The sequence below is a fragment of the Aulostomus chinensis genome, chromosome 18 (assembly GCF_037954235.1).
Source record: "Aulostomus chinensis isolate RoL2024-O1b breed Wild chromosome 18, RoL_Achi_v1.0, whole genome shotgun sequence".
In the NCBI taxonomy this organism is placed as follows: domain Eukaryota; kingdom Metazoa; phylum Chordata; class Actinopteri; order Syngnathiformes; family Aulostomidae; genus Aulostomus; species Aulostomus chinensis.
The window spans coordinates 10485805-10502069 of record NC_141337.1 but is presented as its reverse complement, the minus strand read 5'-3'; the positions used below and the strand labels follow the sequence as shown (position 1 = coordinate 10502069).

At 40.3% G+C, this 16265-nt stretch overlaps 2 protein-coding genes across 4 annotated transcripts in view; both read left to right on the top strand.

Annotated features, from left to right (window-relative positions):
• Positions 1-2561: 2561 nt before the first annotated feature.
• ccnf (cyclin F) lies at positions 2562-13631 on the top strand. The gene is made up of 17 exons (XM_086184447.1): positions 2562-2830; positions 3549-3703; positions 4015-4121; positions 4226-4293; positions 4457-4653; positions 5217-5270; positions 5535-5639; positions 6013-6090; positions 6774-6928; positions 7139-7303; positions 7541-7664; positions 7759-7939; positions 8102-8189; positions 9409-9508; positions 9614-9747; positions 10644-10819; positions 11323-13631. The coding sequence occupies exons 1-17, from the start codon at positions 2818-2820 to the stop codon at positions 11751-11753; spliced, it is 2331 nt and encodes a 776-aa protein (XP_086040573.1). The 5' UTR covers positions 2562-2817; the 3' UTR covers positions 11754-13631.
• A 1417-nt stretch (positions 13632-15048) lies between these two features.
• abca3b (ATP-binding cassette, sub-family A (ABC1), member 3b) overlaps positions 15049-16265 on the top strand; it is a 34710-nt gene continuing 33493 nt past the window's right edge. Inside the window, exon 1 of one of the 3 annotated variants that reach the window (XM_086185418.1) lies at positions 15049-15368. The gene's annotated coding sequence lies outside the window, so the exon portion shown is untranslated. The remainder of the gene's footprint in view (positions 15369-16265) is intronic. The other 2 variants (XM_086185416.1, XM_086185415.1) reach the window with 2 other exon arrangements.

The following is a 16265-nucleotide window of genomic DNA, read 5'->3' as shown; positions in this document are numbered from 1 at the left end:
ACTAGATGGGAGCAATTCATCTGAGCCCTCGGTTTAGTTTTATCGCACTTTCAAATCAATCCTTACAAATGCATTGTTTGAATTAAGCATTTCATTTCCGTATGAATTATTAAATTCCTGATTGATTTCATTGAAAGACAAATCGTTAGTCGCTGCAGGTGCCAAATGATAACTATGTGGTCTGAAGACAGGTGAAAATAAACTGTGCTTTTAATAAGAAATGGAAATGCGATACAGATGAAGTGCTTTTGGATAAACCCTGTCACACATAGAGCAAAGATTATTTTTCATCATGGGGAAATTGAAGTATTTTGGTTATAATTGGTGTTTCTCTCATCCTGCATGAGCGACTGCTGATCCTTCCCATTCACTTCACTTTTCATCCTCTATTGCTTTTTACTCCAAATGACAGTATTGGAGTCCATAAAAGCTTTTTACAAGATGTGTTCAGCATGTTCAACTAATTAATACTTTCATCAGGGAAGCTCTTATGAGCTAAACTGCTCATGAGTGAAGTCATTGCGTTCCCATCTTCTACCGAACTCCTCGTGTGGGAAATGTAACATATTTAACCACATCCTCTCAGCAAAAAGATATATCCAAAAATAACTTCTGCTCAGGGAATAAAATCAACAGAGGTTGCTGTTCTGTACGTGTATTGTGTATAATTCTGTTTCTATAATTAATTTCAGCTTAAAAGCACCAAAACTGATTTCTTTTCCCCAGCCATTGCTGGTCACTTTGTGGTTTACTGAGAAAATGGTTGAGACGGGGTTGGAGTTTCTATGGAAACAGGGACTGCATCACCAATTGAGGATGTCACAGCCTCTGCCCCATCTGAGGTCACTCAGCGACAAGATGATTGGATCATACAACACCTCCATTATGAGATGCACCAAGAATTACATGCCACAGAAAACGCACAGAAAAAAAACGATTTTTTTTAAATTTGCATGACAGAAAATACCCTAAAGAGCACAAGCAGGTTATAGGCAAAAGGTCATGCTGGCTTGTCTTGTTGAAGTACTTTTAGGAAATATCGAGATTATTATTTTTTTTTTTTGCTTTTGTTTTGACTGTGTTAGGTTTTATTTGTTCTCAGCTATTGATTTCCAATGTAACGTTTTACACTATAGCTCTTGTTCCTGATGATGTTCACGGAGTGAGCAGGTGATGTGTAGATCAATAGAGTTTGAAGCTTGAAGAATGCATGATTACGACATGCAGGGCACTCTGCTCTCTTATGACCCATATGACTCAGAGGAGAGAGAGAGAGAGAGAGAGAGAGAGAGAGAGAGAGAGTTTGTCTAAATATTCACAAAGAGTTCCAACATAATGATCTTACTCATCATGTCATTCCCTCAAATGCGGCTGCTTCAAAGTCAAACAAATCTGTCTCTTGATTGTCTGATAGGTCACAGAACTATTGATCGATTTGAGTTTGAGGTGTTCATGTTGTTTGCTCTTTTTTTATGCTTGACCTTTACAAGTTAGCACTTAAATTGGACATTTAAATATATCATCATATTAAACCATTTCAGCTCAAACCAATTAAATGTGCCCTTCCTATGTGGCCAAGTTGGATATATATGTCTTTGGCAGAATATTGATAATTTACTTTGCAATCTAACCAACTCACTGCATAAATAGATGAATAAAAATAAATAGATAATGAAGAAACAGATGATAAAAATAAATAAATGAATATCAATTGAGCTTGATTTTTTTTGTCCTTACTAGTTTGACCAATAATTAAATTAATAAAAATCATAACAGTTTAAAGTAAAATCTTTAACTGAGGGCTCATTCAGCCCACTTTCCAGTTCTTTCCTCTTCTTTAAGTCAAGATGACGACAGATTTTTTTTTTCTGCTTGAATGAGTTGATGCAAATAATCTGTTTTTTAATTAATGTTTAGCGTCATATATTCAAGATTTTGTAGACAACATACATGGATGTCGGTTCATTGGGTTAAGTTCAATTTAATTCAATATGTACTTATTGGGATGACCATAATTACACACGACATCACCTAAGTGCCCTCTGAGGTATTACAAACACGGAAAATAAAGGATTAAAAAAAATGGAGAATATGATGCTAATTTTGTTGTTCAATTGTGTGAAAATTCAAAAGATAGGCCTGGTAAAACAGTTAACGTGTAAAGAGGGTAAAGGGTTGAAAGCTCCTTCCCTATCTGAGGAGAAGGAAAGATCCTTGGCTCTGACGGGGTGCCTGTCCCTTTAAACGAGGTACCTTTAAACGGTATTTCCGTCCAACTACTTGTCCCATAATCCACCAAAAATAGGCGTGGCTGCTTAATTTGTCATAATCAGGTTAACCAATAGTATACGGTCATTGACGAGCGCGTACTTCGAAATAGAATTACGCTGTCCAATGTTTATCGCTTATTGCACAATTTATAAATTTTGGCCAATCGGTGCTACTGTTAGACACACAAACCAATCAGGAGGCTGGACACTCGTAGGTAGGCGTATCCCGGTTTGACCAATCAGATTGAATGTAGAGTTTAAACACTGCGCGCGGGCGGTCCTAGAGTAACTCCGGGGTGGGTCCAACAAGTCAGGGACGCGTGCTTGAATTTGAATTTCAGACTTAAGCCGACAATTTACAATATTCGTGAACTGCTGCACCATTACAGAGGCAGCAAAACGTTTCCCTGACATTGATTATTTTATGTTCTGGTGAATTAGCACGATAGTTTATGAGTGTGTAATATTGTATTGAATTAATACCGAGTTTAAATCGCCGTTTAGTGCTGTTACTTTAGCTAAAGGTATCACCACAGAATCACTTGCAATGAAAGCGGGCGGTAAGTAGTTTTGTTTTAACCCTTTTAATTGGTCTCTTATTCTCCCAAATACACTTTGATTAAAGACTGTCTGTCTAAGTGCCTGTTTGAAATAGTTGCGATTTGATATAGTTAGCACTGTTAGCCAGCATCTAATAGGATACCACTTCTCTGGCAATATTCAGATAAAACCCATCGCCTCTTGCCTTCATAGGAGTTTTCACTGTTTAAAAATTGAAGATAGGATGTTAACAGGCACGAAACTTGGGTATAATTGAACCATTATGCCTCTTTAACAACAGGAGGGAAATTTGGGCGCTCACTTCATCGTCGCTCAGTTCACTATCGTCATGAAGATGCAAATACTTGTAACAGTTCCTCAAATGATACACTATAATCAATTGAATAGCTTTTAGGCAATCGTGTTTCCATTATTTTGTTAACATTTTCGCATTCACACTGTGGATTTGACTATCCCGAGATGTCTGACGTCAGTAGACATTTTGAATGTGGAACCTCGGCGTCCTTGGCCTGCCTGCTTTAAATGAACTGTAAATATTGGTGTAACATTAACGTGAGAATTGGTTGTCAGCCCTGCACTAAGATGTGAAATGCTTTAGGTCGACTTAGTGTGCATGGCAAATGTGTGTTTTATCTTTAGGCGGCTTCCTGGTCATCCTGGGATACTTGTTGGTAAAATTAATAAGTTGTCTAACTTTGATTCCCTTTCTCCTTACAGTAGTCCACTGCCGTTGCTCAAAATGTTACTCTGTTCCCGTGCTGAAACGGCTCCGTAAGAGGACTCCTACTGTCACTTTTCTGTCTCTACCTGAGGAGGTGCTCCTCTGTGTGCTCCAGTGCCTCTCTGCTGAGGACCTGCTGTCTGTCAGAGCAGTGAGTATCTGTAATACACTTGTGATCAATGTTTTTTTTTTTTTTAAATTTTAAGCGTGCATCATGTCATCCCAGATTTGGAGTATCTTAGCATCATTTTGCCTCCTGAGTTGATGGGTCAAGTATCTGCAACTTTGCAAGATGTGCTTGTCCATGAAGAACTGTTTAGTGTAACTAAAATGAAGGAGTGTGGTGCTGTACTTGTAAAGTGTCATGAGATAACTTTTTTTTTTGTGATTTGACGCTACACAAATAAACTTACTTGACTATCTCCACTGTTCAGGGACTAATTAGCTTGAGCTGTGTTACAGGTTCACTCTCAGCTGCGTGACATTGTTGACAACCACTCCAGTGTTTGGGCCAGGGTCAGTTTCAAAGACACGTGGCCGTCTCCCAACACCTTATGGTTATTTGAAAGGTATAGTCTCATCTGTCCTTTTTTTTTTTTTTTTTTAAGGTAAATAATCTTTGGTTATATGAGTTGGGGTTTTTTTTAACTTGAAATCTTCCTCTTTCCTCCAGAGCTGCAGAGAAAGGGAATTTTGAAGCCGCTGTGAAGTTGGGGATTGCTTATTTGTACAATGAAGGACGTGAGTAAAACACTTCACAACTCCCATCTGAAACATTTTGCTTTTACACTTTGTTTTTGTTTGTTCTTTGTTAATATATTTGTCTTACAGTAGGATCCATATCGAATAAAAGTCAAGTGAAATTTCTGTAGCTCATCGCTTGTGCCCTGTTTGTCTCCATTAGCGTTGTTGAGCGACGAGGGCCGAGCTGATGTGTGTGGACGGAAAGCCTCTCACTTCTTCAGCCTTGCGGAGAGCCTGCGGTCCCCTGCGGCAGATCCCTTTATCTGGGTCTTCATCCGTCCACCGTGGTCTCCCACTGGTAGCTGCTGCAAGGCTGTGGTGTTTGACCGTCTCAAGGCTGAGTGTGACAACAATATGGTCAGTTTTGGTTGTTGTTGTTTTTTTACCCTACAATCTTAGCTGACAAGAAAATTTAGTTTCATATAGAGCTGCATGATTTTAATGGAAAAGCCATATTGTGGTTATTTTGAACAATATTACAGACAAATAGCTTCTATTTGATTGGTTATCAGGAAAAATGTGTGCAAATTACTGAGTTTACAAGCATTTCTCAGCTCAAACATACAAACTTTAACTAGCAACAACAAAAAATGTCATTTTTGCAGCACAGTTTTTCAGTATTCTATTAGATTAAATAACTAGAATGAATAATTGGAAATAACAAATAAGTGATTTTTGCACCACTATTCAAAATCTATTTATATTTTGATTGTATAATAGCATATTAATTGAGCAACACTAGCCTTCCACTTGTAAAATTGGAATATATTAATAGTTTGTGCTTAAAAAAATTACAGAATTATCTTCGTTTTCTCCCGTACTAATGCGAGTTTTGGTTTGGTGCTTGTGGGAGCACCAAATGAAGCTAGCAGACCCTCTGTTAGTGTAATTGTGAATTCATTTTCTATGTGTTTTTTCAGGAGAAGAAGGGGCCCCTGCTGCACTGTTTGGCGAGAGTCCTGCAGCTGTTTGAAGTGAGTGTGAATTGGGTCTTGCTGTCTCAGTGTGTCTTTTTGTCGTTAGCGCTGTTTCTATTAGCAGCTAATCGATTCATATGACAAAGCTGTTGGCTACTTACGGCCCAAATGTGATGACACATTTCATCTTAATTGAACTGATTTCCAGGATCATGACACATGACCTTTATGTATAGAGCAAGTCCATTTTATTAGGTTGCTCAGCAAGATTTTTGTTAACAGCTAGCACTGTGCTGCCTTTTGTTTTTGCTCTCTCTTTAGGAGGATGGAAAGCATTCAGATGCCATATCAATGCTGGAAGAGTCTTCACGGGCCGGCTGTTTACAGAGTTCCTTTCTGTTATGGGAGCACAACCGTAGAGCAGCTGTGAGTTTGAATCAAGCTTTTATAACAACTCTGTGTGGTTATCATAGGTCGATAAACATGGTCAAAGATGTTGAGGTGTGAGGATACTGGGTATCTCCCCACAACACTCTTGCAAATGAAGACATGGATAAACTATAGCCGACGCTGTAGGATTAATCGAATCGCACTGACAGCCTGTGCAACGATCAGCTATTTATGTACAAGTTTCTTATGATACAATTTGTTTATTGCATTGCAATATTGTACGAAAAAAAATCCCCCCCCACACAAAATCATGTGGCACTAGACAAATATTGTGTATATTTATTGGAAACTCCGGGTTGAAACAAACTTGACAGTGGTGTTTGTTTGTTTGTTTTTGTTTTAATTTCAGATGTCTGATCCAGGCAGGTACCTTCAGTGTATACGAACCCTCAGGGACTACGCTGGCAAAGGATGCTGGGAAGCACAGGTGTGTGTGTGTGTGTGTGTGTGTGTGTGAGAGAGAGAGAGAGAGAGTGATTGAGATTAGCTTTTATTTTTATCACTGTAGCTCTCTGCACTGCTCACATGATTTTGTCAAATAAAAAATAAAGACTTAAAAACAACACTGTTCAGGGCTAAAGCTGCTGCTCTGTTCAAAGATAACTTCTTGTTAAACCTCCTTTCCTATGTGCAGTGCCATTTTTGGAAGAGCTCAAATAAGTATCATCAGTGTCTGACAACACTGAAAGGATCCCTATCAGAATTGCGCCAAAATCCACAGGCGTATAGACGTGTGAGGCAGACTCTTGTCTTGTGTCATAATGCTGATACAGCTCTTGGTTTATTGGGTTTTTCCCTGTCAGTCTACATCTCAATTCTATCACAGTTACTCAGTGTAATAACACAAAAGACATTCAAGTGTGTGTTGTGCAACAGCTGCCATGTTTTTCATGTCCTGCTCCTTCATTTCCCCAGCTTTTAGTTATTTATTGAAGTTACTCTAAAGGATTATTTCATCAGCCAGTTGTTTTTCCTCTTTGCCTTTTACAGTTGAATGCTAGCAGCACCGTTAAATCACAAAAAAACAAGCAGGACTCATCCTTACTGTTGTCTTTTATAGTGTCGGTTAAAAAAGTTTTTGATTTCAGACTCCCTCTCCCCTCCATGCAGCTCTCTCTGGCTAAAGTGTGCAGCAATGGCAATCCACTGGGTTTGGAGGCCAAGGCCTGCTCTGACCTGGTGTCCCAGCTTTTCACTTCCTCTAATCTAGCATTGCGACACTGTGCTCACGGGATCCTCCGACGAGGCATCAAGGACACCATGAGGTAGTCGGTGGCTTCAAATTTACCATATCCTTAGCATGATTAACGACTGCTCTTTAATGACATCACTGAAGTGTAGATAAAAACAGCAACAGACAACTATTTTCCTGTAAGGTTGTAACATACTGCTTGGCTGATTACAACATTCACAAAACACAGTTTAACTGGAACATTTTCTGTTTACGTTTTTGGTTTTGTTGTTTTTTTGTTAAGGTACATCCTGGTTGACTGGCTAGTGGAGGTGACCACCATGAAGGACTTCTCTAGTCTGACGCTGCATGTGACTGTTGGTTGTGTGGATCGCTACCTTGCGCTACGCTCTGTCCCCAAGGCTCGCCTTCAGTTACTTGGCATTGCCTGCATGGTAGTTTGTACACGGTAAGGATGCACACTGAATAGTCGTCTTTGACATGGTGGTGTCCGTGTGTTTTCAGTCCACATTCTATTTACTCCTTTCAGTACAAATGGTTTTACAAGGTTGTGATATATGAGATGATGAAAGGACGTAGATTACAAGGCAGGGACTTCAGATGGTTGAGTTGGCACCAAGGTTATGAAATAAAGTGCCTTTTTGTGAACTTGTATGACAATTTTTTATTTTATTTTTTTTAAAAGCTACATCAGTAAAGAAATCCTGACCATCAGAGAAGCTGTTTGGCTCACAGACAACACCTACAAATACGAGGACCTCGTTCGAATGATGGGAGAGGTCATCTCTGTGCTGCAGGGAAAAATCAGGGTGAGCACATCCGAATAAATCCCGCTGACATGATCTACTAAAATTGTGTTTGGACATTCAGTAGTTGAATTATTTCCTCTGGTTCCCACATCAGAGTCCTACACTGCTGGACTATGGGGAGGTTCTGCTCTCTCTTCTCCCACTGGAGCGTCGCACCACCCACCTGTTCAGCTACATCTGTGAGCTGTCCCTGCTCTACTCTGCTCTCGCTGCACCACAACCTGCCAAACTGGCCTGCGCTGCACTGCTGCTTACAAGAGCACTACATCATTATGGTAATAACTGTCAGGGACAAACCCATGCTCAGCACAGCTGTTTTGAAGAGGGGTTTCGTTTCAGCCTTTTCGACACAGACATGTGACGCAAGAAATCTTTGCAAGTAAATGCAATCTACAGCGTCAGATGATGCCTTAAATTATGCTGTTTTCTTTTTCCAGCTCCCATTTGGCCGAGCCAGTTAGTTGAATACACTAGCTTCTCCAAGGAAGACCTCATCCCTCTCTCTGTACTGCTTTATGTTAAGTGGTAAGCTGCTCAAAGTGTGTGTGTGTGTGTGTGTGTGTTTTAAGAAGACTGGTAGCTAAGCAACTTATTTTCTCCCCCTTTTCCCTGAACAATCACATTGCTGGGCATCAACACATTTAAGACAAATTTTTACCTCTTTCAGGGAGGTTATGTTTTCTTTGCCTATTAGGCTGCTGGCAGGATGACACAAAAACTATAAAATTACAATACATTGTGGTATTGTTGCACAATTGGGCTCTCAATTTGGAAATATAGTTGGAAGAGAAACAATCGCCACCCCTTCAATCATAACTTCACGGCTGGGGGTGGGTATCATTTGAAATGTATCTATTCCTATTTGAATTGGACTTCAATTCCTCCATCACCAGCAAGCTGCACTTTGGCTATACATTTGGGTAATTTCTATCTGCCTGTTTTTATAGATCATAATTTAGCTTGATGCACAGAATCCAGTCCATGCAAAAGAGTGTGACCTTTTATTGCAATCGATTTTCTAAACGTAGTCCCTCTCCATCCCAGCAAGGAAGCCGGGGTTATGTTGAGCATGGAGTGTTCATCAAAACAAGTTACCAAGTGGTCTGACTATAAAATGTGCTATGAAAATGAAATATGATGCACAACAGCTGTTTCGTTTGCTGGTGACGTGTTATGAATCTGCGATCAGCTGTCTGGCAGTGAGGACTCCATCTTTCAAAATATGACATCAGATCAGCAGTGTTTATGATGTAATATTGGTTTATTCAGTTAAGGTGTCCTCTTTAGATGCACCACAGCAGGACTGAATAATAACAAAAAATGAGTGTCAGCATTTTGATTTTGAATGCGGAAAACCGAAGTCATAGAAAAATACCAGCCTTCTCATCTCTGAGAAGTAAAAAACACATGGACTGGTGAGGTGAACAAGTATAGATGGATGACGTATCTGACTGACTGGTTTAAGCATGCTCATCATGCCCTCAACGACTGGATAGGAATGCTAATAACGTCCAGTGACTGAGCTAATGGAGGGCCAGAGAACTGCCGAGTCATAGAAGAGAGAGTCGGTGAGAGAGAGCGTACATAGCCCTCAGTGAATCACCTCCTGAGTCACAGAAACGTGTCTTGGGGGTGAGTCACTTTGATAGGAGAGCTTGGTATTGATAAATGGTAATCATCAAATGGACAAGTAATGAGATTTATCCTGAAGAGTTGATTATAGAGGACTCTGTTTTCCCTTCAGTTTCAGTCAAGATGTCCCCAAAGATTACAGACACGTGTCTCTTACTGGTGTGAAGCAACGGTTTGAAGATGAGGCTTACCAGCACATCAGCAAAGAGACGGTATGAGTGCCGTGTAGGAAAGAAACATTACTTTACAATAGACCAAAAATGAAAAAAACATAACATTGTTAACCCCGATTTGTATCATTTCATGGCCGGTATCAGGTGATGGATTTTAAAGAACTGTGTCAGATCTTGGAGATTCCAGAGGTGGAGCCTCAGATGGAACCTCCCAGCCCTACTGGCCAGACAGCAGACATGTACACCTTCCTGGCCTCCCCGTCAGGCTCCAACAAGAGGTGAGACAAGCGCATGCCAACACATCAGTAAGCAGCAGATATTCCCCCTGTAAACCACCTGAAACCTTTACTCTGCTTAATCACAATAAAACCTTAAACCTTTTATGGCAACACAAACACTTAAATTAAATCAGAACTATTCACAAAGGTAAATGAGACCTATTATTGGTCAGACCACAACATAGTTTTACAATTTCTTATTTCTGATATTGGTGGCAGCATTTGTTCAACATCAGCTGAGAGCTGTTGAGTTAGGTTCTCCTGCCCGATCTTGGCAAATACTTTTGGACGATGATGATTTTATCTACATGAAAAGTTTTGTTTCATAATGTCAAGTTTTGCCAACATGCCAAAAACCTCGTTTTGAATTGGTACCATTTGTCTTTATTTCCAAAACATTTTTAAGAAGAAAAAAAAGTGATATCATGAAATGCTCTTGCATACAGAGTTGTTCTTAGTCCTCAAAGTTAGGAGGTACATAATAGCTGTCAGGAGTGCCAAATGGCCATCAGGATTTACTTGCTGTCTGTAAGACTCAATTGAGGGTTGAAAAAGATCAACCAAGGCTTCTAGAGGTGTTGATGCCTGAGTAGCTCATAACAGCATAAAACTGACTCAGCAAACTGTCAATAAGATAAAAAGGATGCTTTAGTCAACTTAAATATGCATTCATGATGTGCATAAAGTCAGGTTATTAGAAACAAAGCAATTCCTGGCATCATGACGGCTGCCCCACCTCTCTAGTTGCTCATTTAGCAGTTAGTGTCCTTGCTGTCTCTTGCGCTCCGTGACAGACGAGGGAGCATTCTAGTCCAGAAGGTGTTTGTTTGTGCCATCTGTGAGATGCTCCACTGACTCACTCTAACCCACTACTACCCCCCCTCCTCTTCCCCAAGGAGACGAGATGACAGCATGCAGGCTAACAGAAACAGCTTTGTGGCCACACCCACAGCAGAACTGTCCAATCAGGAGGAGATGTTACTGGACGACATCCTTGACTGGAGTCTGGACGCTTCCTGTTCTGGTTATGAAGGGGACCAGGAGGAGAGCGAGGGAGAGAAAGATGGTGATTGTGAGTAAGAGAAAGAGAATAAAGTGAGACTCTACTAATAATCACGTTGTATGTCCAGACTAACCCACGCGTGGTGGCCAGAGATGACTCGGCACATGCAATGTCCAACATGACAAAGTAGAAGATACGGCTTCATTGTTGGGTGTTTGCTTACTCTTAATGAAGAGATATGAATGGAATGAGTTCACACATTAAGCTAATCACCACCAGGGAAATCTCTGCTTTTCTCATTAGATGGCTTTCTGGCTGAGAGCTGGCTACTTCCAGTTATCCCTCTGCTAACTTGAATGCAGATAGATAATTTAGCAGTGTGACTCTTATAGACTTCCTGAATGTTATGCGACCAAATGGATCAAATTTGGATGTATGATGGTCAGAACAAAACGTACCCACTGTTTTACAGCCAAAATAGTAACGACGACAATGTTATGGCAGCATTACAGTTTAAGAGTGTGTAGGCTTAAGTCAGAATGATTAACAAGTATAAACTCTTCTTTCCTTAGCTTCAATGATGTCCATCACACTAAACATGGTCACTGATGCGGAAAAAAGACTAGAGCACTGCCGAGCTCTGTCCAGCGATGAAGACAGCTTCTGTGAAGCGGAACGAGGGGTGAACATGGAAGTCCAGAAACCACTTTGCTTCTCTACTGACCCTCACAGTTCAGGATACTCCTCTGTTAGTCCCTCGTCGACGTGCTCCTCCTCCCTCATGCCATGCACACTCAAGACCTTCACCGCGTGCTTGGGGGCAACCTCTAATTCCCAGCCGGGCTTCCGCCTTCTGGTTCCCATGCAGAGGCCCCGTGGCACATCCAGCAAACAAGTGAAGAGGAAAAACTCGGCAGCTCACAGCGGAGGCGAGGTGGAACAAGCAGAGGATGAAGATGAGGGAGATTCGTATCCTGCCAGTGCTGGGTTTCTGAGCCTATAGGCGGTGGTTGTTTGGACCATTTGCTCAGCTATCCTCCAGCACTTTCCCTTTCTTCTTAACGCTGTTCCACATTCCAGTCAGTTGTCTGCTCCACAGTCTTTTAGTTTAAAGACAAGTAATGGAGAACAAGCAAATATGAATTACTCAGAAACCTGCCCTTGTAATACAGTACATTCATTTTGGTGTGTTTACAGGCTTGACAAAAATACCTCCCATCAATCCCCACACGATAACTCACACTCAGCACTGAAGTCACTGGAACCCCCTTGGAGAACCCATCTCAGATTACGTTCAATAGCTGTAAAATATGTTCAACCTCATGGACTCATTTTTTTGGAAAAGGTGTTCATCATGTAAAACATAGCAGTCATGTTGTGGTTTTGCTGGTTATAATAGTTTTTATAATGCACTGTTTGTACAAGGATCTCTTGTACTTAGTGAAATATCATCTAGTTGAAGAAAATATGTCTGAATATGATTGTATGAGTTGTTGATGCTCAGTTTTGTCCTTGTTTGCCAAAGGTACTGTGGTGCTGTCATGTTTCTTCAGGGACATCTGTAACGGAGACAGAGCTGTGAAACGAGTCTCCTCTGTTTCTTCTAGAGTTTTATACAACAAATGTGCTGTTACAGTTTGAGATGTAAAGCACACTAATCTCACAAGGAACACAAGACAAGTGCTAAGATACAAACATGTTGTCTTTAAATGTGTGCCAGTAAGGGAACCAACTAACTCACACTCTGGATCAATCAAACTTAACGGAACATGTGAACTTTATGGGAAATGCTCATATTTGTGGTCTTTCCCAGAGCCAGACTAGAGGACCGATACCCCTCTTCCTTTGTGTGGCATTAAGAAGCTGGGACCCTCAGACACCTGCTACCTGCTAGTTAGCTAAGCACAATGAATAGTAATGTATGGACAAGTGTTAATGTTCTTTACTCAGAAGTAATCGCATACTCAAGGTGGACATGCTAGCAAGGAAGCTAAAGTCCACGGTGGCTGCGTTAGTTGCCCCTACATCTTTGACGGTGTCGAGGAGTGAGCTTTACCTCATGAACCTGAGAACTTCAGCACAACACTGGTTAACAAAAGGTTTACTGATGACTCGGAGAGCAACTACTGCTACTGATCATTCACGGCCTACTTTGTTAGTGGAGATCTTTTTGCTCAAACCAAGATCTGATCTGTTTGAAAGAGAATACACTGAAGGAACTACAGGTTTTAGCAGCTGAGGTTGCAAGACAGGCATAACTACCCACCATTCATTGTGCTAAGCTAGCTAATGATCAGCCAGTGGGCCCCTGCGATATGCAGAGGAGAGAAGGGTGTCTATCTGTTTTCTTTTTGGCTCTGGAGAGAACAGAAATAAGCACATTTCCCATAAAGCGGATGTGTTTCTTTAAGCTAATAATCTTAATATTAAGAACTACTTATTCAGTGAATAAACAGCTGTCAATGCATAAACTAATATTTCCTTCCATCTTAATTAGGTCCAGAACTTTTATTATCACAGAGGCAGCGCAGGGGAATGAAACGTAACCATTTCAGCCCTCGAACAATCAATACTTCCCAGATGTGTTCCCTCCTTTTAGAGATGGAAGACAGTTTAAAGGACAGTCTTAACTGTGTTCAATCAGGACACTGCGCACGATGATTGAAATGCATTTTAAACTGTTATTCCACACTGGTTATCTCCTGTGTTTTGTAATTGTACATAATCCTATATGTATAAACGAAGAACATGCCACTACTACTTGAAATATTTTGTGCTTCATTCCAAAAAAAGGCAATGTTTTCTTTGTGAAACTTATATTTTTACAGTGTTTTTTTTCCCTTGATAGGCCTGTAATGTGAATAACCTTTTTTGTATTGATTTTCAAATAAAACAAGCTATCATGCAGTCTGATGCTACCTGCTGTTGCCTTTTCTCACCAAAAATGTACAGTATTTTTCCTAGATTTAATACTTTGGTAATAGTTTGGATTTATTGCCGTTTGCTGTTGGCTTCAGGTGTGGCGCAACATTGCGGCTTGCTAGGGGGCGCTATAGCTGTGTCATAAATTTGCCTCATCAAATAGTTTTGTATATATATATATATATTTTTTTTTAAATAAATAAATCCATACCAACAACCAGCCTTTAAGTTACCAATTTTAGGCAGTGGATCACTTTTTGGCCCGTAAAATGAGGTAGAAATTGAAAAATAGAAATTAGAGCTAAATGCATACAGACAACAGCTTAGTGTGACAAAGTAAAAGGAGCTTATCGAACGTGTTATCTATTGTTTGAATGTCTAGTCTTAAGTAACTGACCACAAAATCAGTATTGGGACAAACCCGCCACATTACAGTAAAAAAAAACCACTCTAAAATCTGCATCTCCTGAAAGAAATACAGTGAGATCACAAAGGCTTTTGCTGCTTGTGTTAAGCTGCTAATGTTAGCAGCTGCAGGCTTTTAGCAGTAAGAGGTTGTGGCAGCTGGATATAGATCCGCTGATCCCAGCTCCTGGCATTTACAGCCATGCAGTGTGTACCAGATCATGCTTTTATCTTTGTTACTAACGTAATCTGTTTTCATGACGTTAGATACACAACCCATGCACGCATAGGACTATGCAAAACAGCACAGATTAGAAACAAACAAACAGAGGAAATGCTAACATTCACGTGGGCCGGACGTAGTTTAAAATGGCCTGTTAGTTATAGCCGTGGGAGTTGTAGAACTGAACAGCGGCAGTTCTTTAGTTTTTGGCGGATCAATAATAAATTAGCCTCAAGTTTCCTCCAAACATCACTTTTGCACTAATAGGGAATCAAACTCACAACCTCTGGAAAATCAACCTATAAAGGTAGAACAGATGTCGTTCGCAGTCGAATAATTTGTTGATGTGGAAACATGTATTGAAAATCCTATGATAAAACAGGGCATAAAGATGAAGTAGTGAGTATTTTAAAGCTTGGATGGAATCTTTAGGCAAAAAAATGTCACAGCGGGATTTATTATTTATTTATTTTTTTACAGTTTGTAAAATGCAATCCAAAAGAATGTCTTTCACTTTGAAAGAAAAAGGCAATTAAAAATACGAATATAAAATTAACCATGAAACATATCATTCACATACTACTTCTACTACTACAAATAATAATACATAAAATGCATATTTAAAAAAATATTTCAGTAATCGTGACACTTATTTATGAGCATTAAACAGATCAGCCACGGAAAGAAAAGTGATTCTGTAATAACTGACGTGATTGTTGAGATCACGTGACACGCTGCTCCACTCAGGTCACGTGAGGTGTTTTGTTGACGATTCCCTGCGTTTTCACCATGAATTCACGGACTGCTTCAGTCGCTGCTGCAGTGTCATCGCCTCGCTAGCAGACAGGAAAACTGGACGGGACACTGGACCGGGCTGCTAACGGAGTTAGCTTCACCGATGCTAACCGGACATTCACAGCGCCGGTGAGGAAGACAAGGAGCCCCGCAGTGATGGTATTGTTATCGGTTTGAGCCGAAAAGGAGGAGCTGTTTTAACCTCGACAAGAGAGAGGAAGGGAACGCTGCTGCTGGTGAAGTTCATGTGCCGAAGCTCGCTTTTCTTTTATGGTAATTTGATGTCTTGGAGTGTTAAAATACAACCTTGTCAGTTTGTTGAAGATGTGAGGTGAATCCTGTAACGTGGCTTTGGTGAGTCAGCGCATAATATTTCCTCGGTTTGACCCTCAACTCCATCTTTAGCATTCATCGGAATCCTTCAGGATTGACGAGCAGGGAGATTGTCCAATCAGGAAGGGCAAAGGGCTGTTTTTTTTGACCAATCACAGAGGACAAAAGCAGGTTTCAGTCAACAAGGAAAAGGTCTTCGTGGCTTATTTGTGTGTTTGCTCAGAGGGCTTTTGGGGTTTTGTTTTTTGTTTGTTTTTACAGAAAATAAAATAGTTTTTGTCATTTGAAGAACATATATTCTCTGCAATGAGTGACACTAGTGTGAAATACAATCTCTGCGTGCCCACTTCTATCCCACTGTGGTCGCGTGGTGAGCTGGGAAATAGTACTCCATTAAGTTATTTGTGCCATAACTCTCCTAGAGATAATCCCAGCCGCTGATATTGATGGCACTCTTTGGACTGTGGAGGCCTATGTGACTTCATGATAGAGAAAAGTTGGGTTTTTACAAGGAAGTCCTTTTCAGTGCCCGTCTTTTGTCATTTTTAGCAATATTTTGCTTGTAATTTAGTTTGGTTTACACCCTAATGAAGCAATTTCCAGGCCTTCTTTTATATGAATTACCAACATTAAATCTCTTCTGAGTGCAACTAGTTTATTTAAGAAGTGAGTGTGATGATTGATTTAAATGAAAATGCATGTGTAAAAACAAACGAAAAAAGAATAAAAAGACCAGAATTAGCCAAAAGCTTCTTTTTCATCTGTGGTCTCCTGGCTAACAAGCTTCTGAAAATACAATAAAAAGTGATGAAACACAAGCAAGACAAACCCAAGACA